The sequence below is a fragment of the Camelus dromedarius genome, chromosome 15 (assembly GCF_036321535.1).
Source record: "Camelus dromedarius isolate mCamDro1 chromosome 15, mCamDro1.pat, whole genome shotgun sequence".
In the NCBI taxonomy this organism is placed as follows: Eukaryota; Metazoa; Chordata; class Mammalia; order Artiodactyla; family Camelidae; genus Camelus; species Camelus dromedarius.
In genome coordinates, this window is record NC_087450.1 from 12526513 (window position 1) to 12551643 (window position 25131).

The following is a 25131-nucleotide window of genomic DNA, read 5'->3' on the forward strand; positions in this document are numbered from 1 at the left end:
TCAGAGAATGTACACAATAAAAGCTGGCCATGAGAACAAAGGTTAGCGTCATACCATACACTTTCCGAGAAACTTTCGACTGAGACTTAACAACACTGAAGATTAGTATTTATTTCAGAGGGCCACTGAGTACTTCCCAACATTGTTAATGAAGTGGTGAACATTTCATCTTGCATCCATATTTGGAGCCTTAATCACATAATAAATAAATAACATTCACTTGGGGGGGTGGTGAGAGAACAGGCAAAATGTAGAATTTTATTAAGTTATTAATATATCCATGTGAGATTTCTTTAAAAAGGAAATAAATACTTTACATTAATTATAAGCAATAGGATCATATTCATGATGAATTAGCACCCGCAAGCCCTTAAAACAAAAACAAAAGACACAACAACCACCAGCATTTTCCCAGAATCAGTTTACTCCAATAAAGAAACGTGAAGTTTTTGGCCACATCCAATGTATTTTTTCTCTAATGTCATACAAGTCAGAAAAAACTGACTGCAAAGCGGGAATTAAGAAATGATTAGTGCTAGAATTTTAAAAATTAATTTTATAAGATTAGACAACTATCTGTAAATTCATTAAGACATACCTGGTTTTAAAATAAAAGAGAAGTCAAAACAATGAGAGAGAAAATGACCAATACAGAGACAATAACCATTCTCTCAGATATAAAAGAAACTGTCAAAGAAACTATACAAAATGGACTTTTGGAAGAGCCTACTTACTTACCAGCCAGAGTTACTTGTGGCCAAACTGTAGGTCTATTCATAGTACTACACGTGGCACTGCTACCTTCTCAGCCCTCTGTGGGCTTTTCTACCAAGCACTGCTGCTGGTATTACTTTGCAGGTGTGTAAATATAGTTGGTATGATGACGTGCAACTTAAAAACTTGCTATGCAAACACATACAGCAAAAACCTATTGCTTAAAGTTACCAATATACTTTTAATGTACTCATAATCATCTTTATCATTTTAAAGTTTCATTGTATAAAAATTAATCACTGAGAAGAAAAATCCATAAGACTTCTTATTTTTTAAGCATCTTATAATTAGGCAGTGCATCAAATAAAATAATTAAACTTTCTGTATTTAAACACTTTCAAACTGATAAGCTCTTATTACACTGACTAAGAAATAAGGGTAAATCACCTAGTATAAAAGAAGAAAGAATTATCAGTCAGTGATTCCCAACAACAAGCAGTAAAAGGGAGGTTATTGATTGGTGGGACGAAGGTGGTGATAAGGGTGGAGTTCATCAGGATGAGAAAGTGACTAAGAAGAGGGGTGTGTGTTTGTGTCTGTCTTGAAAGCAAGACTATGAGTTACTAGTTTAGTTACTGTAGATTCTGAAGAACAAGCTTTCATCCTCTGAAAATATAAAGCAGTGTACATATTATTTTGTTTTACACTGAAATACATAGTAATTATTATCTTTTTGGTTTTAAAAGTCAGTGAAATTTAAAAGGATTACATAAAAATATTAAAAATTTACTACTGTACCTAACTATTCTGGAATAGAAAAATCTATGAATATAGTGGTAACAGAATTGAGCTGTTCAAAAGTCTTAGCAAAACACGTCATAAAGAAGTCAAATTTATATATTTAATTCAAATTGTGTTTATACATTCACTTTTCCTTAAAAGAAAATCCCTAAATAATTAAAACAGACCCCAAACAACAAACATTTAAGCCTTAGGTCAAACAGAACCAAAAAAACCTCCCAAAACAAAACCAAACCAAAAACACCTTCATAACACTCATACATACAAAATGATCATGAAAGATAAAAACTTTTTGTTATAAGTGAATGATTACGATGAAGTATAGAAATAAAATTCAGTAATTAACTATATACTATAGAAAATGTTAGCAAACTTAAAACAACATACCTTTCTTTTCCTAGTTCTGGGTCTTTCTCAGCTTCAGCCTGTAATATAATTCCACATTTTGTAAGAGGCTATTCTACAGGATTTAAATATTTAACCCATTAACGCAGTATTTTCAGTTCTTAAAATCTAAGCTAAGAAAACAAAACCACACCTTAAAATATCTCAAAACAGCTAGTTTTCAGTGTCCACATAACTATCAGACTCTAGAATTTTTTCTCATTTTTAGATAAAGAGCACTAAGTAAGATTAGACAGAATGACACACAGCAATTAATGAGAAAAATGAGTTTCCATAATGATGATATAAATAAGAAACTTTTTAACTTTAAAAGCCCAGAAATACCAGCTTTTGCTAAGAATAAAAACAACTAACCTGAACTATCAACATCTTTTTCATGCAATTATTATTTTGAAAGACTTTTTTATAAGGGAGACCAGCTGACTTAAAAAGTTTTCTACTCGGGGGGTGAGGGTATAGCTCAAGTGGTAGAGCGCAAGCTTGGCATGCAAAAGGTCCTGTGTTCAATCCCCAGTACCTCCTCTAAAAATAAAATAAGCCTAATTACCTCCTCCCTCCAAAATATTTTTATTAAAGGCCTTAAAAGAAAAAGTTTTCTACTCCAAACATGTAAAAGTGCTGGACAAAATTTAACAATAATCCTTTTAAATATGTGTATACACACATACATATATCTTAATCTATTTATAGTCTGTCTCCTCCACTAAAATAGAAGCTCTTTGAGGACTGGGACACTGACTCCTCTGTTTACCAATGTTTTCTGAAGTCTAAAACAGTGCTGGCATAGAGAAGGAATTAGGTAACTGTTTAATGAATTAATAAATAAATGCTAAAAGCTTTCAGAGAGAAAAAAATAGAATACATAAAAAAGGTATGGCTGGAATCAGCCTTCTCCTTAACATTGGTTAAGAAAAACAAAATAAAAGGAAGAACAACCTGAGCATGGAATTCTCCACCCAGACATACTATCAATGAAATACGTAAGAACAAAATAGTTATTTCCAAATATGCAAGGAAATCAGAAAGGTTACCGTCCACACATACTTTCTGAAAAAATTATCTGACAGCGTCTTCTAGCAAACAGAAAAGTAATCTAAGAGAGTAGGAGACAGAGTCCAAGGAATAACAGAAGTAACTCAGAAGAGCAATAAACAAAAAATCAAAGGTATATAGGTGCTTATGAAGCAAATGGCCATAAATTTAAACAGGGTGTCAGAAGAACAGCTCTGAAAAGGAGAGTAGATTCTATTCAACAAACAGTAATTAAGTTATATAACCGAGTAACATGAAGACAGTCTTCTTTTTCCCTCTCAAGAACAACAAAAAACTAAACTATACAGGAAAGCCATAATTCAAATACTGAAGAAAACAAAAACACAGCATCATTTTGAAAAATGACTGAATGTAAGACACTTCTGCGTGTGCAAGTTACTGACACCTATTTCTTTACTCTTTCATTATTTTCCTTACGCACTCATTAAATATTTCAGTCAAGGTATCAAAAATGCAGGTATTGGTTTTCGGCACTTAGAATTAAGCCTTCATGCTTTGTATGCAAGGTTACTATAGTTATAGAATTAAAGGCTGTAATGTACTACCTGTGGAAGTAACACTACAGGTTAACAAAAATGGGGGGAGGGTGTTAAAGAGAGGGTAACACAGGATGCTAATTCATTATGAACATGGTAAATTTAAAACTGTTATTAAAAAATGTGGGGGCAGAATTTATTTCCATTTCATAGTCTAGCTTAGGCTTTCACTCCTTTTCATATAGACCATTGCAGTATCTTGAAATTAGTCTACTTGCCTCGACTTATGATTTGTTGAATGGATATAATGGACACTATGTGTCATGCTCAAGATTAGGAGGCTCTCTTATCAGTAGTGGAGCTAATAAGTCTTCTATAATAAGTCAATTGTGCTCTCCAACTTAATGAGCTGAGTCAGAATAAGGCTGAGTAAGGACCTGGGAAGCAAAGCATTAATTCAGGCAGAGGTTTCATATAATTTCCACTTGTTTCATTAAGTCTACTCGGGACCTTGGGACCATATTTCTGGAAGAAAATTTCTGTATAGCCAGAGTTTATTCTAATTCTGAACACAGTTGAAAGTAATAACCTGAAACATGTATCAAACCCACAAAATTTTTAAACTACAGGTTCTGTTGAGGAAAAAAATGCTAAAAACTTTAAAATTTTTTTCTGAAATCAGGTTAAACAAGCCATTCAAATTTGTGCTTAAGTCAGTACCTACCATGGTGCATTTACTTAAATGTACTTTAATTTGGATTTAGATGGTGGAATTATTTTTTTTGAGCTAGCACAAGATTTTTGGCAGATTAAGAAAAAACATGCAGACACCAAAGATAAGGCTTTATTTACCTCCCTATTTACTTTTCACTGAGATACAATAAAACTATTAGAAAGAGAAAACATCTGAGTTTGAATTTAATTCTTCCATAGGCAGACTATTTATAGTTTTCATAGATTATCACTATGCAAGCCAAGAATCTAACATCTTGTTTCTTATACAAGAACAGAGTTTATAATAATTTAAACAAATAAATGAACTTTCTATCAGAAGGAAATCAAAATGGACCCTGTAGATTCTGCAGTCTGGAGATTATCATACTATATACATGGAATCACTCTGCACATATGTCCATAGTAAGTAACAATGAATATACTACATTTTCCAAAATTACCTCAATTTATTCACATTTAGACAAATTTGTACTACTCCATAAACCATGAAAATTAGAATAGTGATTGCAAAATAAAATTTTAAAACCAAGTGTATCCAAACTCAGAACCAGTTGACTACTGACCAAGAATAATTCTCCAAATTACCTTCTGAGTATATCTTCTACTTTTGGGAGAATGACCTTTAAGCTTTTTTCATTTTCTAAAAGCACAAAAATTGATACAAAATAATCTTACCTTCAATGAATCCATCTTTGGAGACAATGTGCAGGTCAATACATGGTCACCTATGTTCTGTGGATTTTGTTTCAGAAAGCTGTACATTGATTGAGCAGCTTCAGGACTATCTAACTGAAGAATTGCCTTTGGAGTAAACAAAAAAGTATAGTTAATAGTTCCTTACAAAATTAAAAGCAGAATTACCATATTATCCAGCAATTTTATTTTTTCGGTATGTACCCAAAAGAACTGAAAGCCAGGACTCAAAACAGTTATTTGTACACCTACGTTCATACCAGTATTGTTCACACAGCCAAATGTTAGAAGCAACTGAAGTGTCAATCAGCAGATGAGTGGATATGTGGCATACGCATACAATGGAATATCATTCAACCTCAAAAGGAACGAAATTCTGATAGATGCTACAACACATGTTAGAAGAAATTATGCTAAGTGAAATAAGCCAAACACAAAAGGACAAAAATTGTAGGATTCCACTTATATGAGGTACCTAAAGTAGTCAAATTCATAGAGACAGAAAGTTGAACGAAGAATGGTGGTTGCCAGGAAAAAGGGGGATGGGGAGTTACTGTTTAATGGACAGGGAGTTTCAGTTCGCGAAAATGAAAAAGTTCTGGAGATGGATAGTGGTGATGGCTGTATAACACTGTGAATCTACTTAATGCCACTGAACTTAAAACTTAAACATTGTTAAAATGGTAAGTTTTGTTATGCATACTTTACCACAATAAAAAATTTAGTTTTTAAAAATATTTTTTCTTCCACACTTCAAAACATGTGATTACAAAAAAGTAAGGTTAGTCCTCATTTCAAAGTAAACAAGAGAAAATATTTTTTAAATGTTGCAAAGTCAAGGCAAAACTGAAAAAAAACAGTATATATTTTTAAAGATGGGATTAAAACCATCTAAAGTACAAGTTCTGAATTCTTTATGCCATCTGTCATTTCCCTTCCATCTTAGGTCACACTGTTTCTGAAGTACCAAACATGCTCCATGTATCACTCAGTACATCAAAGAAATAAGTATCTACTTTTTGGTCAATTAGACATCTTTTATGAAGCACCGTCAACTTTGCTATAAAAGCAAACACTGCCAATTTTGCTATAAAACCCTATCTACCATTCTAGGTAATATATGGTTGACCTAATTATAAAATAATAAAGAAAATATGATTTTAATGGACACATCTGAATTAAACAGAAAAGACAGAGGGCATAGTAAATGTAAAGAGGATAACAATTTCTTTTAAGGAAAGAAGCCAATCACGAAGTAAGGAATGATCATTTTCTACTTCTTTCCATATAACACTAATCTCTGTGTTTTACGGCTGGAAGGGACTTTAGAAAATACCTGGTTTTACAAATAAAAATTAAAACTGTAAACCAACTTAGCCAAGGTTACAAAGGTAATAAAGGCTAGATGAGCTCAAGTCTAAACTTCCCCATAAGATGATGTTCTTTGCACATATTCCCTTGTGCAAGTTTTATTTCCTTTTAAAACTAGGAGTTCTGAGAGGGGGGAGAGACAGAGAGAGCATCTCTTCCTTCCAATCACAGCGCAGGAGAAAATATGCTGGTTTATCATAATTCTAAGACACTGATTAATGTTTACAGATGCTTCAGTTCAGAAGCTGAATTCAAAGTTGCAGACCATAAGAATACATGGTTCAGTACATACATGTTCCCTACAGAATATACAGCTGAAATAGGAGGGATCTTTTTACCTTGTTTTTATTACTCATGTGTATGTGGTGATCCACTTTTCCAAACTGGAGTCCAACACAAAGTACACACTGAAGTCCATCTTCTGGTAAGTTATCAAGATGTACAAATCGATCGTAAATTTTATCTACATTTGCCTATAGTTTTTTTTTTTTAAGAGACAGCACAGAAAAAGAGAAACAAAGCTGAAGTATCAAACTGTAAAACACAGATTAACAATAATGTAATTTTTCAGAGGTCAAGTGATGTCCTCTCCCAAGAGTAAGAAAATGATTATATGGGTAAAGACAGTGAGGTCTCAGTTTTAGATTTGAGAATCAGTGAAACAACATACCAAAAAGAAAGTATAATCTTTCTTCTATCAATGTAATATTCACCCAAAACACTTAATATACTCAGTATTTACCCAAGCCAGTTAATATGGCTCCAGTATCTAGAAAATATTTCACATTAGGACTTCTTTACCCTTTCTTATTTTTACCAAGAGAAGACTCATGTGACATCTCCATCACCTCAATATTTTACAATTAGTGCTAAGATTTTCCTTAATTCTTAAGAGGTGAAAATAAAATAATCAGTTTCTATCAATTAAACAAGTGTACACAAGCATTTAAGTGCAAAACTCACCTCTGGGTCATTTTCTCTAATCAAAGTTGTAAATACAGCTTCCTAGAAAGGCAAATAGAAGAAGACTGAAGGTATAAGCTCTTTCTCATTTATAAATTTAATTAGTCAAAATTTATAGTAAAATAACCTATATTAAAAAGCATTAAGAACTATTTCATAAAGTGAGAAATAAGCAAAAGTTCCGTTTCTTCCAAAATCTCTCCCTCTTCCTAAACAAGTTATCTAAGTCCCACCCGACCCGTGGACCTTAATTCTTCCTAGTCCCATAAGTACATTTAAAGACTAATAAGGTCATAGGTACCATTTAGGAGAGAACACTCAAATTCATATACAAGGAAAAGGAGATTTAACTTAGCAGACAGTAAGAGAATTCAAATTATAAAACAAAAAGTTTACTAAGTAAAATAGGGGATGAGGAAGAGCAAAAATGTAGGCTGGTAAAAACATCACAGGGTTTTAAGTGTACAGTGATTTGGTGCTAATTATAAAGAAGCCAAGAGTGACATGAGACTAGGATGTCAAAGCTGGGAGACGCTAGCTAACAGAAGGCTTCAATGTATAGAAAAGGAACTTTATGAGACTACAGTTCTTATTTTTTTTTCCTCTTTGACAGTAGTACTGACATATATAAAACAACCTTAGCAATTACATCCCATTAGAGTGATTCTCAATGGAGGGCTTTTCCAAGATGCATGCATTTCCACCTTCCTGTAGAGATTCTAATATCTCTGCTTCATGCCTCTTAGTAGTAAATGTAGGCCACACAGAAACAATGCAGTTTCTAAATCAGTTAAATTTGATTAGGTTCAAATTTTATGCAGGCTCATACTTTGTGAAAAGGGTTCTGAAGGAGACAAAACTGAAGGTAGAAGATATAAAGAGTAACTATTTTAGTTAGAGTTTTTAAGAGGTGAAGCAATGGTGAATGGGATGAAGAGGGAACAAACTCCAGAACTATTGGAGTTAAAACAGACAAGACTAGTGACCCAATTGGTTGTGAGAAATGAGAGGGAAAAATTAAAGATAACCTCTGGAATTCCAGTTTGGATGATGGATAATGGCAGGGAGACGAGAATAGAGTTCTCTACAGACTGTAGTTCACAATTTTTTTTCCATTCCAACATACATGAGGGATTGTATTCCTTCAATATGGAAGTAACTCTCAAACAGTGAGATGGGAGAGTATGGAGAAACAAGAAGATGCTTTCTCACTGTTTGAGGAAAAATATGTGACCCAGCGAAGAAAACTAGAAAACATAACAGCCTACAATAACTTTGATTTAGAAATTTAATAATATTCTAGTAAATATGATGTTAAGTCTATTATTTACCTCGTCTTTTAAATTCGTATTTTCAGGAGCCATACTTATTGAGAGTTGATTTCCATCCATCGATATTGGGAAGCAGGTATAAAATTTTACCATAGAATCTGCAGACTTTCTACTTATTTCTATAAATGCCTTTTAAAATAGAAATTACAAGAATGAAAAAATAAATGTCTTAATTAATTCACTTTTTCTTGAAAAAATTTAATACGTAAGAGTCAAATGAACTGAAAAACTTAGTAAATATTTTTAAGATAAAAAATGCATTCCTTAGAAAGGTGAGGTCAATAGACTTAGAACATTACAACCATAACCAAGAAATAATGAATGACTGAACTCATAAGGCAATATTAAAGAGAAATAAGAAGGGACATTGTAGTAAATGACAGTAAGGAAAATCTTAATTATCTTTATTATTCATCACTGTAGCCTTAGTGCCTAGAGCAATATCTAGAATGTAGAAGACATTTAATGAACAGCTACTGAGTAAATAAACTTAATGATTGACAAAATATGAGAAACATATGAGAAATGAAAGAACCAAAGAAATATGTAATGAGGCCAAGTTATTTTATTTCATTGTTTACAGTGTAAAACTGTAGTTCCATACATTTTAATTTTCATACCTGGGTAAGTAAAGAGACTGAACATTCTTCCATATGTCTGATAATTAATAAGGCAGAAATATCCCATATTTTTGTTTATAGTTGTAATTAAAAAATGAATTATCTTTGTCAATTGCCAATGTATTAAACTTTCAATATTTTACAGCATGTTTAAACAAATCCTTTGTTTACCATTTTACACAATTAATTTTTATCTCTATTTTGCTTTATGTTAATTTTAGCTTCACAAATTTCTAAAATGTTTGTATGACTAAATCAGTTATCTTACCATCTAACATCTAGAAAAATATTAAATCTCCAAATACTTAATATTTCTACTCAACTCTAAGCAAAATTGGGCATATAATAATCTAGATTTTCTGTATTTGGACTTCATATTTATCTATATATATCTACTCTGGTATATGATGCAAAGTATGACTTTGAATTATTCATTCCCAGATTCACAGAATTTCCCCCTATTTCAATGTACTGTCACATAAAATTCTTACATTAAAAATGCATTTTTTTATTCTTATATATCACTGAACATTACAAATAATGTGCTTTCTAAAAAACAGCTTTACTGAAATATAGTTTACATATCGTAATGTTCACTTGTTTAAGTGTACAATTCATCAGTGTTAAATATATTTAGAGTTGCGCATGATTCAAATAATCTTTCTTTTTTTCTTTTTTTAAGAGTGAAGGTAGATTTTCTCAGAGAGATGCACACTCCATAGAGAGAGTGCAGGCCATCTCAGAAGTCCAGAGAGGCCATGAGGCATGGGGGTAGGTGTTCAGTTTAAAGTAAAAGTAGATACACACTCCAAAGACAGAGTGTGAGCCATCTCAAAAGGCAAAAGGAAGGCCTCAAATAATCTACTTTTAACATAAAGTGAAATTGCATTTAACTACTTAAACTCACTCTCCCCTCTTACTTTGTTTTCTTAAGCACAGTGGCTGGGCTCTCAAAAATCTCTAGTGATCATCAACTCCTTTCTATTTTAAGAACACTACTTTCCACCACTTACAACAGTGTTGTTTCCATTATTTAAACTTGCCTGAAATTTCACCTCCTATAAAATACCTTCCACAAGTTGTTCATTATTAACCATACATTTTGTTTTGTTTAAAATTACAAAAGCAATATATACTTACAGAAAACTGAAAACATACACATAAATCTAGGTTGTTCTAAGTTCTGATGACTTCACTAGTCTGAGTCTGAAAATGGTTACTTCTCATTTGAGTATATTGGTCAAACAGCAGAAATACTAATAAGAGTATTCTATAAAATTTTATAACTTGTTTAAAACTCTGTATTAACAATTAAAGATGCAAAATACCTTCTGTTAAACCAAACATTTGAGCAAAACTTTAATGGGGAAATCCATCCTTCCTATCATAAAACTATGTCTGATTGGAATAATGTATTTTTAAAATAAGGGATTATTTGTGTTTTACATTTTAAAAATATCTTAGCTTGAGACAGCTTACTTTGAGGTGTTGCTCTTAAACCCTTTCTTCCTAGTTTTGTGAAGTTTAACATTTTTCAAAATGTGCTTGCAGCCATATGAATTCGCAACTATTTTTAACCCTTACCTTTTTATGAGATGATAAAATCAAAATATCCTTTAAGCCACCAAATGGTTTTACTAGGTTGTAAACTTCTTCGACAGAATATCCCTTATTAGGCAAATCAGAAATAAGTACCACACACATCTCTTCTGTTTCCTTCAAAACAAATTTAAAAATCGACATTAAAATTGAACTGCTATTTAAACACTGCAGATCATGTTAATATTTAAATTGTATTTAATACTAAGTCTGATCAATTCAGAAGGTTGGTCTGAACTACAAATTAAAAACAAAACAAAATGCAAATTTCCTCTCTTCAAGCACACAGAATAATTTCAACAATCATACCATCTGTCATCTAGTCAAGGTCTTTGGTTCTTTTGCAACCACTGCTTAAAAAAAGGTTTAAAAACACAAGTGTGTCAGTATCTAACTACAACTCCTTCCTTTTGTATACTGTTGTCGTTCCTGTGCCTTATGATGCTAACATGTTCAAGGTCTGAATCTGAGCATATCTTTTTACCTTACTGAGTAAAATAAACCCCCTTTGGGCAATATAAAAGAAGCTTAGTTAGTCTCTTAGAGTCCTCACTCCATAACCCAATCCCCACAATACAGTAAATACTTTCATTTCTGCCTTCTCTTCTCTCAGATCTATTTTATTCTTCAAGATGACTCTCATTAATGCCAACTGTTCCTTTAGTGGATGTGAAGGTATAAATTAGGCAACTTGTGACTTCTTTTGGGAAGGAAAAGGGTGGGAAATTATAATTTTCATAAGTCAGCTGAGAATGATTTTTAACTAGCATATCAATTGTATTCACAAATGGTTCCTTCTAAAGTGCTTTAAGTAAACTTAAAATATTCTACTGATGCTTTAAAATATTCTTCCTAAAAGAAAATAGTAAATTAGTTACTACATGAAGAATGGCACAACCAGTCTAAAATAAACTTACCCTTAGCACCTGAAGGATCTCAAAATTTCAACCAGTAAAGTCTAAATTAATGAAATTTTAATACATTCATGACATATAACCACAAGAAAACAATAAAGTGAACTTCCTGCTCGTCAAATAAAAATGCAAACCCTACCTGCTACTCTAAAAACACAAAAAACAACTGGTATTCTAAATGTTAACATATCTCCCATTAGACTCCGTGGAAAAAAAAAAAAGATTTCATAAAATTCTATTGGTTCTAACGTGACAAATTACTCTACTCAAAAAGCTAACTGGCCTAACATTTTCTTCTCAGTTAAAAGTAATCTTCAATAACGTGTACATTTATTGATAATCTGCACCTAAATTTTTGTGACTTACTCTACAACTCAAGGTTTTTGAACTGAAACCGTATGTATAAAATCACAACTGTCCAGGATGTTTCACCATGCCAAATCCTGTACATTTTTTACCTGGGTCTATAGTAAGAAAAATATGTTGTGTCAAAATTCCTTAAGCTTTTAAAAAATACATAAAATATAAAAACTGACCTTAACTGGTTCATTTTCTGTGGTCTCCAAAGCAGCAGCTTAAGATAGAAAATAACATAAGAATTCATGCAGATATATTTTATTTATCAAGATCCCACTTTATTCCACAATAGACTAAACAGTAGCTACATAAAAATGTATACAATGGGCAAAAGACTAGAGAATTTAAATAGGAAATAACTACAAAAGTTATACTGGCTTTTACATAGTACATTTAGTTTTATTTCTTATGAGAACAAAATTTCAGACTAATCAAGAGACAGGGTGAAGATCTGAATCATAGCATTCTTAATTTCACTTAACTATGACCCTGGTATTGAAAAAAAATATATGTGACACAAAATTAAATATCTTATTTTCTTAAAATTTAATTTTTTACCTTTAAATGTAAGAGAAGAAAATTTTTTACCTTTAAATGTAAGAGAAGAAAATAAAATTTCTATCAACCTACCTGAAATAGTTTCTTTAGCACCATTTTCAGTGACTTTGACTTCCACACTCGTCTTTATTTCAGAGTTTTCTGCATGAAATAGTCTACTTTAATAGTCTAGAAATACACACTAATAAAATTAAACTAATGAATCTATAAACAGGAAGATAAGCTAGTTTATTTTGTAATTTCAAGTCTTCCAGGCTGACTTGATTTAAGTCAAAGCTAATACAAGTTTTCCTTTGAAACACAAAACAATCCTTTTGAAGATTTTTAAGCAATGATTTCAAAATATACCTTGAATGTATACCAACAGGATTTAAAGAAAGCATTGAATGACAGCATTTCAAGCTTACCTGGTACAATCACAGGTTTACTGGCGTCTTTGTTTTTGACAATTCCAGTCTTTTTTACTTCCAGAGACTTCTTTCCACTAGATTTTGCTTTTAAAAGTAGAATCGAACCATTATTATAAGGTCTATTCAATCAATTAGCATGTTTCACACTATTAGTAAATGTAGCTTAACTTTATTATAAAAGCAGCTCTTTCCCACATATATATTTCCATTTATTTTCAGTATCTGTTTACCAGTAAGATTAAAAGTAAATTTAAACTGAAATACAATTTTTGTTGAGGGTCATTAACGATTCACAAATTTAAGTCCTCATATGGCAAAAGCATATCATAATTTCACAGGAAAAAAATCATAGTTTATAATTTCTACAAAAGTTCTTTAAAATTGCATTAGGCAATTGGAAAAATGTATTAATAAATGGTCATGTTAGTTTCAACATGTTATAATTTAGTGTTCCATTTCTTTATTGAGGGTACATTCTTATAACATCGAATGAAAACCTTCTTTAAAGTAACAAGTATCAGAGGAATTGTATAAGCTGGGGAAGGTAATATGAAGTGACAACTCTAAAATGAGGAAAACAAAGATTAAACAATTTGTAGGAGGGAGTGGCAGAGCAGTCTGTGATTATATAGCTGTCAAAAATGTTATCTGCAATGGCAGATACTCTCAAAGACCAAAGCATCAAAAAATAAAAGTCTTACGTGTGTCAGGTTTTAAATATCTAGGAAGTATCTACTAAACTTTTCAAGATGTTATTAGATACTACAAATTATATGAATTTAAAATTTGCTTTTGATATATTTACTAATTCTTCTAAGGCAACTTTAGAATAAACAATATAATCTCTCCTTTCCAACAGTCTTACCTGTTTTGAGTGAAGCTTTATTACCTTTAGCAGCTACTGTTACCACAGATTTTACAGAACCCGCTGATTTCCCTAAATCACAAAAGCTTGGTCAAAACTGGTTTATTTAACGAGTATCAACAATCCCCAAAGAACTTCATAAAGAATATTTTAAAGAGCAACAGACTGTATATTACTCAAAACATAAAACGCTGTCATCATCAGGACACAGGTCATTTGCTAAATTAGAAATGATAGTTTGTTAGGAAGAGAAACATCACTGCCGTAAGAATTCACCTCTCCATTGAGGTACTTAAAAATAGCCATTCGGGCAAGTTAAATAAATCTCCAAATGTGTGAATGAACTAGAAGCAAAATTACTAACTATAAGAATAGAAATAACCCCTTGATGCCTTTAATGGTTCCAAAAGCAGTTATATTTAGGGCCCCCCAGCCCATGCTTCCTTGGCTCCCAGCTGATCAAAAAGCATTTAAGAATACTACACATTGGTCAGGCCACATAAAGACTGGTTTTGACGTACTTCTAATGGGCTCTCTCTGAACAGGACTATTTAAGTTGCTCTGACCCTTCTTTGTACATGTGCATATATTACTGTTGCTTATAAAGACTGTAATCATCTAAGTGTCACTAAAAAGACTGCCAAAGAGCCAAAATCTTTTTCCTTCAGAGAACGACAGGAGGTTTAGCTCTGAAAATAAGGATTCCCAACAACTAGCAAGGTACTATGAGGAAAAACCCCCGGATAGAAGTCAGTAAATCCAAGTTAAATTCCAAGTAAGTAGTGAAGTCTAGGGAAATTTTACTGATTTCTGTGCACGTCTCCCCGTCTACAAACAAGAGTGGTAATTGTCCTAACAACCTAACATGACTTTTTGTGAGAATATGATTATGCTTTCAAAAAGTTATCAAACAAATAAAAAGAATTATTGACATCTACAAAAATCAGTTGTTTATAAAACCACCCTTTATATCTAAAGACAGATCTTAATTTTTGGTCAAAAAGAGAAAATACCAATCCTTACAGCTTGTCACTTAACTCGTCATTTCTTAGTCAATTCCAAGGTTTGTCACACAGCAGTAACCTCAGCCCCAGTAAGCCCTTAAGGTCTTTCACCACCACAAGCCAATTCATTTTACTATTTGTAACTGAGGACTAGTACTGAAGAAAAACTATCCAGAATTAATTTCTAACACTTAACGGTTTTAGCACCCGCTCCCCCAAATCTCCACCAATGACTCCCATAAACTTACTATTAAAGTAATGCTAAAGTGTTTGCTAAATAAATCTTCAAAACAAGTTTTCTAGCCACCCGACTCCCTCAGATTATTGCTTCTAAGAAACTACTATATGAAAATTACAGATCTGCCATTAACAACGATATCTGCTAGTTCAAGACTGCTCCCTTTCCTTTCTACCTTTATAAGGAAGACAATTTAATACACTGATCTCTATCCGCTTAAGAAAATAATTAACCAGCATTGAGCAGAAATGGGAGGGAAAACAAAGGGGGATAATGCTAGGAGAAGAAAAAAAAAATTAACAATTACTTTGAAACCCACTATAGCCCATAAAAACTGCAAACAGAATATAATTTGCTCTAAGGTTACCTGGACTATTTTATAAAATTAAGCAAAGAGAAGACCTTAATAAAAGAGAAACAGGGAAATATCTCTCATATTCACCATGAGAAATAGTTTTCCAGTTAAATTATTTTGATAATTATCATAAGGAGAGAGCATTATCTACTAAACCCGCTTTCTCAAAATTTCTAGATGACTCTAAATTTCAAAGGTTAGTATATACTCAGCACACACTATGTCACGTGTAATCCAAGACTACTGACAAAAACTTCTTAAACAATTTAAAGTTAACTCATCTGCTTAGAATCCTAATACACACACACAAAAAATACCTGAAGATTTATTCATTTTGGCTGCAGATATCTTGGTTTGTCCAGTTTTAGCTAAAATAAGAAAAATATATTAATAATACATATAAATAACATCATTTAGACTTTCATTTAGACTTAGAAAAGAGCTAACTTAGCAATAATTTTGGAAAAAACACTGCAAGAAACATCCTTATACTCATCTTTGCATGCCCATGGAACTATAACCTATACATAAATTCTTAGACATGGACTTGCTGAGACAAAAGGACAGATTTAAATTTTAACAATTAAAATTAAATTGTCCTCCAACAAGGTTGTACCAATTAATGTCATCAATAGTACGTAAGACTGCGACTTCCCCATTTTCACACACAGTATGTGAGAAAAGTTATTAATCACTCCAATCTGAGATGGAAACTAGTATGATTTAATCTTTTCTTTGATTTTAAGTAAAATTATGTCAATTTTTATATGTGTAATTCATCTCTATTTCTTTGTGATCTGCCTATTCTTAATATTTGCTAATTTATCTTTTGGGTTATTGAGGTTTTTACATATTAAGAAAGTTAGCCTGTATTACAGAGGTAACAATTTTTAAGAAAACAGTTATGCAAAAATACTTGTACAAATATACTTTTCCTGTAGTCAATGTCTTCCTGATAGGGGAGGACTTTCTCATTGTGAAATTAAAAATAAACCAAAAAACCCTCCACATTTTCTTTCAACACTTTAAATTACCATCTATGTATCACATTAAATCTTTGATCTTGCTAATTTATTCTGATATTACAAGTGCATTACCTTTATAAAGAGGCTAGTCAGTTTAATGAATAATTAATCTTTTCCCTGCTAATATGAAATATTACCATAATGATTTGCTGATATTCCACGTTTGGTGGAATATCTAGAATCTCTTCTGTTTTACTGATCTTTTGTCTATTTATGCAGCTGTTTGATACTATATAAATCTTTAACTTTCTAATATATTTTAGTATCTCTCAGTACTAGTCTGTCCTAATTACTCTTCCTTTGCAGAATTTTCCTGTCTACTCTGTCTATAAACTTTATAGTCAGCTTACAGAGTTTTAAAAAAATCTTACTTTAATTCAGTTGGTTTTTTTTACTAGGTTCCTAATATTTATGTTTTAATATAAGAAAAAAGGCATATTATAATAGAGCTTTTTATCCAATAATGAACTGTTTTCTTATTTAAGCCTTATTTTATGCCTCTTAGTATTTAAGTTTTCTTTTCATAGCTTTTACCTTTCTTATTATTGTATATAGAGTATTTTATTAGTATATAAATGGTTACTCTATTTATCTAATAAAGCAATTAAAACTTTTAAAGTATTTTAGAGAATTAAGATGGCTAATTATATTTAATAGCATTTCAACAGACTCTGTTGGGTTTTCCATCAAATAATGCAAATGATGTTTTATCGTACTTTCCATTTTGTATGCCTCTTGCTTGCAGTGTGCTGGGTAATGGCTACTAGTTTCAGAACAATATTTATGTTAACTCATAGATATGATGAAGGGTATCCTTTGTTTTGTTCCCAACCTTAATGGGAACGCTTCTGCTGTTTTACTCTTAAGCATACTTTGGCTTTTGACGTGATGTATGTGTCTGTATGTATTTAAATCAAAGTATGTTACACAAACATGCTATCATATTAAGGAAGTAGTCATCTACTTTAAAGAATTTCGCACTTATATCTCTACTTAAGATAGTAAACTGAACTGACAGATGTCTTAGTTTTGAACCATCTTTGTATTTCTGATACGACCCCCTCTTGGGCATAGTACATTATTCATTTAATGTACTTCCAGATATTATATGCTAAAATTTTACTTAAAAACTTTACATCAAATGAAACTGATCTACAGCTTCAATTTACTATGATAGCTTTATCAGCATTTTAAACCATTTCTCTAACTTTTAATTTTGAGATCATTGTAAATTCACATGGCCTTCTAAGAAATAACAGGGAGAGATCCCATATACACTTTAAGGAGTTTCCTCTAATGGCAATATTTTGCATAACTAAGTAGTATATTGCAAATAGGAAATTGACATTGATACAATTTACACTCAAATTTCCCCAGGCTACATATGCTCAATGTATATTTAGTTCTATGAAATTCTATCATATATGTGAAGATTACTGTGACCACCAGTGAAGATACAGAACAGTTCCACCACAGGGGTCTTTCCTAGTACTCACTTACAGAAACAGCTACCTCCTTCCCTCCTTCTTCCTCAAGCCCTGACCACCACTGATTTGTTCTCTATCTCTTTAGTTTTATCATTTCAAGAATGTTATGTAAATGAAAGCTTACAATACATAAATTTTTTGATTGATTTTTTCAAACAGCATTATTTCTCTATAATCCAAGTTATTACACGTATCAATAATTCATTCCTTTTTAATTGCTGAGTGGTAGGTATATACCATGGTTTGTCCATTCATTCACCCATTCACTCATTCTCACTGAGTCCTTAAATTTATCCCAGAAGAGACTTCATAATTAAACAGTACTAAATACTAATCACAAGCCTAATACAGGAGCCAATGCAGGTCCCTTCCACTAAAGCACAATAAGTAATGTTTTCCTAGCACCATCTTGCAAGAAGATTCTAGTAAACTGACAAAATATACTCATTTGGAGGAGTATTAAAAGTAACAACTTACTAGCAGAGGCTGAAGTCACAGTTTCAACAGCTCTGGAAGCATCTGTATCTTTTCTATTAAAAGAAGAAAAACTTTAACACAGAATGAAATTCTAACTTCTAAAACTTCTAAAGATGCAACGCTTAAATATAAAAAAGTTTAAAATACTTCAACTTTAACAATGTCCCATTTAAACGGGAGTCACGGCGATAAAATGTATTAAAAATGTAGTTGTAAAAATAAAAATTTAATTCATATGCATATTCATTCTCACACAGGAAATCATGGATTTACTTACTTTAAAGTAGATGCAGCTGTTTTCTTTGAATCTGACATCTTTTTCTTCACCTCTTTGTTCTATGAAGGAAAAGTATTTTGAAGAATTTAGTTTCTTCCCTGATTATAAAAGGCTATTTAGAAAATACACAAAAGCATTAAGAAATATATACACACAAAAAAATCTAAAATTTTCCTGAAGAATAAATGCTAATTACCTTTTTCTATTTATAGATAAGATTAAAATATTTTCTTCAATTCATGATCATACAGTGTAATTTCACGTCCTGTCTTTCATCACTTATCTACATTTTCTTATCAGTATTTTCCAAACACATTATTCCAAACAGTGCTATAACATTTCTGATGTCTAACTGCTATCACCCTGGTCCAATCTACCCCCATCTTTTGCTTTAATTACTACAATAGCCTCGTAACAGTCTCTGCTTCTGTCCTTGCCTTTTCACCCACTCTCACTCCATTCTTAAGGTAGAACCAGATTGATGACGCCATTCCTAAACTCAAAAACTTTTCATCACACTCAGAGAAAAAGCCAATACGTCAGAGTTTACACCACACTCTCCACCCACTCTACCCACAAACCACCTATCCTTCTCTAGTTCTAATCCCAAGCACCCTTTATACTCCTCATACAAGCTACGTAGGCATGGACCTCAGAAGCCTTTTGCAGTTGCTGTTCCTTCTCTCTGGAATGCTCTCAATCCAGGGAACAGTTTGCTCACATATCACCTTTTCAATGAGACCTCCATCACTACCTTACTGAAAGTTGCACAGCTCTTCATTCCCCCACAAGAGCACTTCTGTTTTCCTTTTCTTGTTATTTTTCTCCACAGCACTTGTTGCTAACAGACATAGTATGTATGTACTTTTAATTTCCTTGTGGTCTTTCTCTTCTTCACTACTCTATCTCCAGTGCCTAAAATCATGCTTGACAATTAGTGAACATTCAATAAACATGTGTAAAATTGATCTGAACTTAAATTTTAATTGTCATGTTTTTTGTTTGTTTGGGGCATCCTTGCCATTTCCTTTTGTGCTATGTAGGATTTTATCCCAAATACCTTCCTCACTCCAATGGTTTAGAAGACATTCATCCTCCTACTTTTATTCTACTAATGGGTATCTTTAGTTTTAAAAGAAATTTGAAACTATTGATTTATTCTGTATAAATTTAAGAGCCCCTACCCCTTGGCTTACATGCCAATTTTAATAACATATTTTAGACCAAAATCATAGTTTTTAATTTTAATTGACCTTTTTTTTTTTTACAATTTATGTTATTTTATAAAGATATGACTGTTTAGACTTTATGGTTAAATGATTTCATTACTCATTACCAATCATTTTATGTCATAACTTCTCCACTTAAGTTCTTCATTTTTATAAAAGCACTATTTTAGGAAAGATATACAGATGAAATGTTCTCCAAGCTCATGCACGTCTGAGAATACTGTCCTAACACACAACTTAGGATCTGACTTGAAATGCATGTACTGAATTACAACTACTCAACCTTTTTCCTATTCAGTCTTGAGAATGTGTTGCTAGGCTATCTGAGGCTAGACTATTCCTGTTTACATTTACACTTTCTGCCTTTTTTTTCCTGGATCACTATAGCTTGTACCTTTATAACTATGAAATTTAAAATATTCACCAGTATTTAAGTGGTGTCCTCCTTCTGGAATTCCAGTTATATGCAGGTGGGTCTCCTAGATGAAACCGTCATGCCCTTCCTCTTCATGATTTTACAATTTTTAACATTCCCTAATAAACTGAAAGCGCTAAGAAGGATGGAAGTACATTCACCTTGTTCATCACTACATCTTCTACAGAAACCACAATGCCTGACACATAACAGATGTTTAATAGTTTTTGAAATAAAATGAAATCAAACTCTCCTGAATTGGCTGTATCTCTTTGTTTTCTCTCTTTATCATTCACTGGATTTTCTGTAACTCTCGAACTATTGCTCACTGCTTCCCAGCACTGTTTATTTCCATGCAGTCTTCTTACATCTTAGCTGATTGCATGCTTTAGGTTTTAGATGTAATGTCCTGTTAATCTTGCTGAAGACCATTAAAAATTTTTAAATCTTTTTTTGGTTTGTTTTTGCAAAGGGTTGAGTTCAGCACTATTTTATAGTTGCAAAGGTTTTGTTTGTTGAAAAATCTGATTATACTTTTTTCTATATCAAGGGCTCTTGCTCCTTTAAGGAAAATTTTGTGAGTATAAACATGTGTCCATTTCTCTGGGAAAAAAAAAAATGCTTGCTTTCAGCAGAATATAGGTAGTGGTGATGGAGAGAGTAGCTCAAAAAAGGTTAAGAATTATTGTTAAGGACTGAGGTCTATGCTGACTTATAATTAAAGACAAGGTTATTGAGTTTGTCAGAGTTATGCAGACCCATATTTTAATCCTTCAGGCTTAAATACAGGGATGTGGGAAATTTTTACCTTTTCTCTAACATTTCATTATTGATGCCAAGAAGTAGCAAAATGAAGAGAATGTTCTATGAATCACAGCCAGTGTCAAAGGCAGTCCTAACATAAATATCAAATGTGAGTAGAAAAGTTTTGTTGCGGTTTTAACTATTTATGCCAAAATTAAGATAGAGACCAAGAAAACTATAGCACTGCCCTTTTTTCTCCTCATTTGAATTTTTAGCCTATTTTGTGCTTTCTCTGATAGGACAACTTGATGTCTTCCCCTGTGATAACAGGCCAAAGAAGACTGTCCACATACTCCTACCCTGAAAAAGCCATAACCAGAGTTCTGCAGGGGGTCCCCTCTAGTCAATCCCGAGGCATTTTGCTCTATCACAACAGAGAAGTCATGAGTTAGCCCTCTGAGGCTTCTTCAATTCAGCACCATCCAAACCATATTTAATTGAAGAACATCAATGTTTTGGACAGATAGGTGACATGTTTTCATGTTCCCAGTGCTAGTACTCACCCCATTCATTACTATGAAAATCAAAGTAGTAAATACGACTGGGCTATTCGACTTCAGTTGCTGCCTTACCAACCTTATAAAGAAGTCATCTAAGAGAATTATTTTAATATGTTTGAAATACTCTAATACCCTAAATGTATCCTTACTCTCCTATTTTCCCATATTAAACTTCTTAGAATTAAAGAAGACCAATCTCCCCAGTTCTCCACATTTAATGATCAGCCAGGTCTTGCTTGAGAATCACTGGTATAAGCAATTTCTCCTTTCTATTCTGGGTTACTAATCTACCCCCAAACCGTTACTATTACTATAATAGTCTGGTTGGCTAGCTGAGTCTTCTAAATGGACTCCAGTGATCTTTTCTCTTCTCTATTTTAATCAATCTAAGCTTTCTTTGCCTTCAGTCATTTACCCAACTAATTCATTCCGCAAATCACTTCCTAATGAATCTTTCTAATCCATCCATTTCGTTGTGTCCCAGCCTTGTTAAAAACCTGTAATTAACATTTAACTGTCTACAGGATAAAGTTTAAATTCTTAAATTATGCATTCAATTCCTGCTTCCCCTTACCCCCCTCTGCAACTAGAGGTAGCTATGTGTCACCGTTCTAGTAAATCAAATATAGGTAAAAGTTGCTGGGGAACTTCTTCTTCTGGGGGAGGGGTGGAGGTGGGGAGAATCCATTCTGTTCTTTTCATTCCTTTTTTCTGTTTAGAAGTCAGAAATAATGCCAGAAGATACAGCAACCATCTTATGATGAGGTTGAAAAGTACATGCTAAAGATAGTGGAGCACAAAAAAAAAAAAGGCTGGGTTCCTGAAGATATTTTGGAGTTGCTGTACCAGTATTGGACCACCTATCTGCAAATTTCCTGTTATAAGATAAATAAACCTCTTATTTGTTTAATATACCACTGGTGAAGTCTTCCGTTAGTTGGAAATGAAAGAAATTCTTAATTGTAATAACTAGGGTCACCATTTAATTCATATTCAAATCAGGACAATGGGACAATGGGATGGGCATGTACATAGTAAGTGTTAATAAACTAGGATGATGGGTTACTCTAGTAGTAACTAATCAGAAAACATAAGAAATACAAAAAATAAAACTCCTTTCTCTAATCATGACTGAAATACTGTTTATGATATATACAAATAAATGTAAGTAAGAAGTAAATGTAACACCTCCTCCAAAATGTACATTATGGAAACGTAACAAAAGAATGTTATAGAAAAAAATACAGAACTTTCTGAGGGACACTAAATGAAATCTAAGTAAATGGAGAGATAAGCTATGTTTTTGGACAGAAAGACTCAGTATTGTAAAGACAAATTCAATATAGTATCAATTAAACTTCCAGTAAGATTTTTTCAGTAAACTTAACCTGATTCTAAAACTAATAGGCAGGAATAAATTTCAAGATTAACCAAAATAAATTTAATATAAAGAAAAAGGATCCTATTAGAAAAATAGGCAAATATTATAAAGTTATAATTGTTAATAATAACTGAAACCACACAGGATTCATACAAAAATAAACAGACTGAAACAGATCTGTGTGTATAGGGTGACTTATACACATAAAGACAGCTTTTCAAATCAACGAGGAAGTACAAATTAATGGTGTTGGGTCAACTGGTTACCCATTTTGGAAACAGTAGTCATCCCACACATAGTATCACCTATCATAGACTTAAAAAATAATGGAGGGAAGGGTACAGCTGAGAGGTAGATTGTGTGCCTAGCAGGCACAAGGTCCTGAGTTCAATCCCCAGTGCTGCCATTTAAAAAAAAAAAAAAAAAAAATTAAATAAATAAATAAATAAAGGAGGAAGGAAGCAGTATCTTTCTGGCACTGGTGTAAAGAAGATATTCTAAAATAAGACAAAAGAAAAAAAGCAAAAGCCATTAGGAGGAATAAAACAATAAACTTGAGTGCACTGAAATTTAAAACTTTATACATGCATACATACAAGTAAGACTAAAAGAAAATACTTCTCATGCATAATACAAAATTAGTATCTAGGGTATTGAACACCTTCAGACAAAATATTTTTAAAAAGGAAAATAACCCAAAACAAAAATGTGAGGTCTACACAACTCACTAAAACAGTAATAGAAATAACTAATAATCATATTGAAAGATGCTGAAGTTCAATATACTCAGGAAAATGCAACTTAAAACTAGATATCATTTTTTACATGCCAGAATTTAAAACTTAATATTAAAGATTTTAATATTATGATGTCATTGATAATACAGAAACACCAGTACTCACACATATTATCAGACTGTAAATTATAACAGCTATATAACCGGCAGTCTGATATTACTTACTTCTGGATATCCTATAACCCAGCAATTCCACTGTAGATATCGCCTTAAAAAACACTATCATAAATGTGTACAAAGGCCTGTGAAAGCCATACACAAGGAAGTTAACTAAAGTCCTGCTTACAATAATGAAAAATTAGGAACAACCTAAATATCAATCTATAAGGAACTGGCAAAATACCTGTAGTATATTCATACAAAGTAGTAACACACAGAACTTTAAAAGAATGATGAAAATCTGTATGTACTAACATGGTTTGACCTCCAAATCAAATAACTGAATGAAAAATGTGTGCTTCAAAGCAGGCATTCTTCAGCAAAGAAGAAAATAAAATAAAAAGAACACACAAACACAAAGCAAAACTTAGTGGAGATTTTAAAGCACTTTTATAAACATTATCTATGAATAAATAAACTAAAGCATAGAAAATTATCTACAAAGAGAAAACTCATAAACATTGATACTTCTAAAGAAGTAAAAAGGCCCAAAGGAATATATACTCTACGATTCTGTTTATACAAGGTTCAAAACAGGGAAAATTCAACTATGGTATTAGAAGCCAAATTGGGGTTACTATGAGGCAGAAGAGAAGGTGTGAGGATTCAGAAAAATGCAAGGGGCTTCCAAGATATTGTTAATGCTATAGTCTGTGACCTAGGTAGAGGTTTCATAGACGTCTATTAATTCTGTTAAGTATTTTCTCCTAGTCTGTTGCTTATCATTTAATGGTAATGTTTTTAGTGCAATATATATATATACACAAAGAAGTTGCTAAGTTCAGTGTATCTGAATTTATACACAATCTGCGGAGTGAACATTTGTGTTTTATACATTTTTCTGTATGTGCCATACTTTTAAAAGTTAAACTGATCAACAACAAACCATATAAGATCTAAATCCAGTTTACCTGTGATTTTTTCTTTCCTGGAACACATATTTTCACACTTTTCCCTTTTATCAGAAGAGGTGTTGTCTCAATGTACTTCATGACTGCAGTAATTGCCTCTTTAAATTCCATTTCTAAGTAAGCCTAAAATAAAAAGTATTCCATTTTTAGTCAATAATCTACTTTAAAATTCTCTGTATAGCATTTCTTTGTGGAACATAAAACTATG

General features: G+C 32.2%; 1 protein-coding gene across 5 annotated transcripts in view; it reads right to left on the bottom strand.

Moving 5' to 3' along the window:
* The window catches only part of ZNF638 (zinc finger protein 638), a 107576-nt gene that overhangs the window by 13279 nt on the left and 69166 nt on the right, over window positions 1-25131 (bottom strand). For all 5 annotated transcript variants that reach the window (XM_031467236.2, XM_031467241.2, XM_031467235.2 and 2 more), the window contains exons 8-21: window positions 24924-25046; window positions 18729-18787; window positions 18452-18504; window positions 15780-15830; window positions 13866-13937; window positions 12998-13084; window positions 12663-12731; window positions 12212-12249; window positions 10747-10878; window positions 8543-8671; window positions 7212-7253; window positions 6587-6721; window positions 4860-4985; window positions 1903-1940 (exon numbers count right to left, since the gene is read on the bottom strand). In XM_031467236.2, the coding sequence (XP_031323096.2) occupies window positions 1903-1940; window positions 4860-4985; window positions 6587-6721; window positions 7212-7253; window positions 8543-8671; window positions 10747-10878; window positions 12212-12249; window positions 12663-12731; window positions 12998-13084; window positions 13866-13937; window positions 15780-15830; window positions 18452-18504; window positions 18729-18787; window positions 24924-25046 (1154 nt within the window). The remainder of the gene's footprint in view (window positions 1-1902; window positions 1941-4859; window positions 4986-6586; window positions 6722-7211; window positions 7254-8542; window positions 8672-10746; window positions 10879-12211; window positions 12250-12662; window positions 12732-12997; window positions 13085-13865; window positions 13938-15779; window positions 15831-18451; window positions 18505-18728; window positions 18788-24923; window positions 25047-25131) is intronic.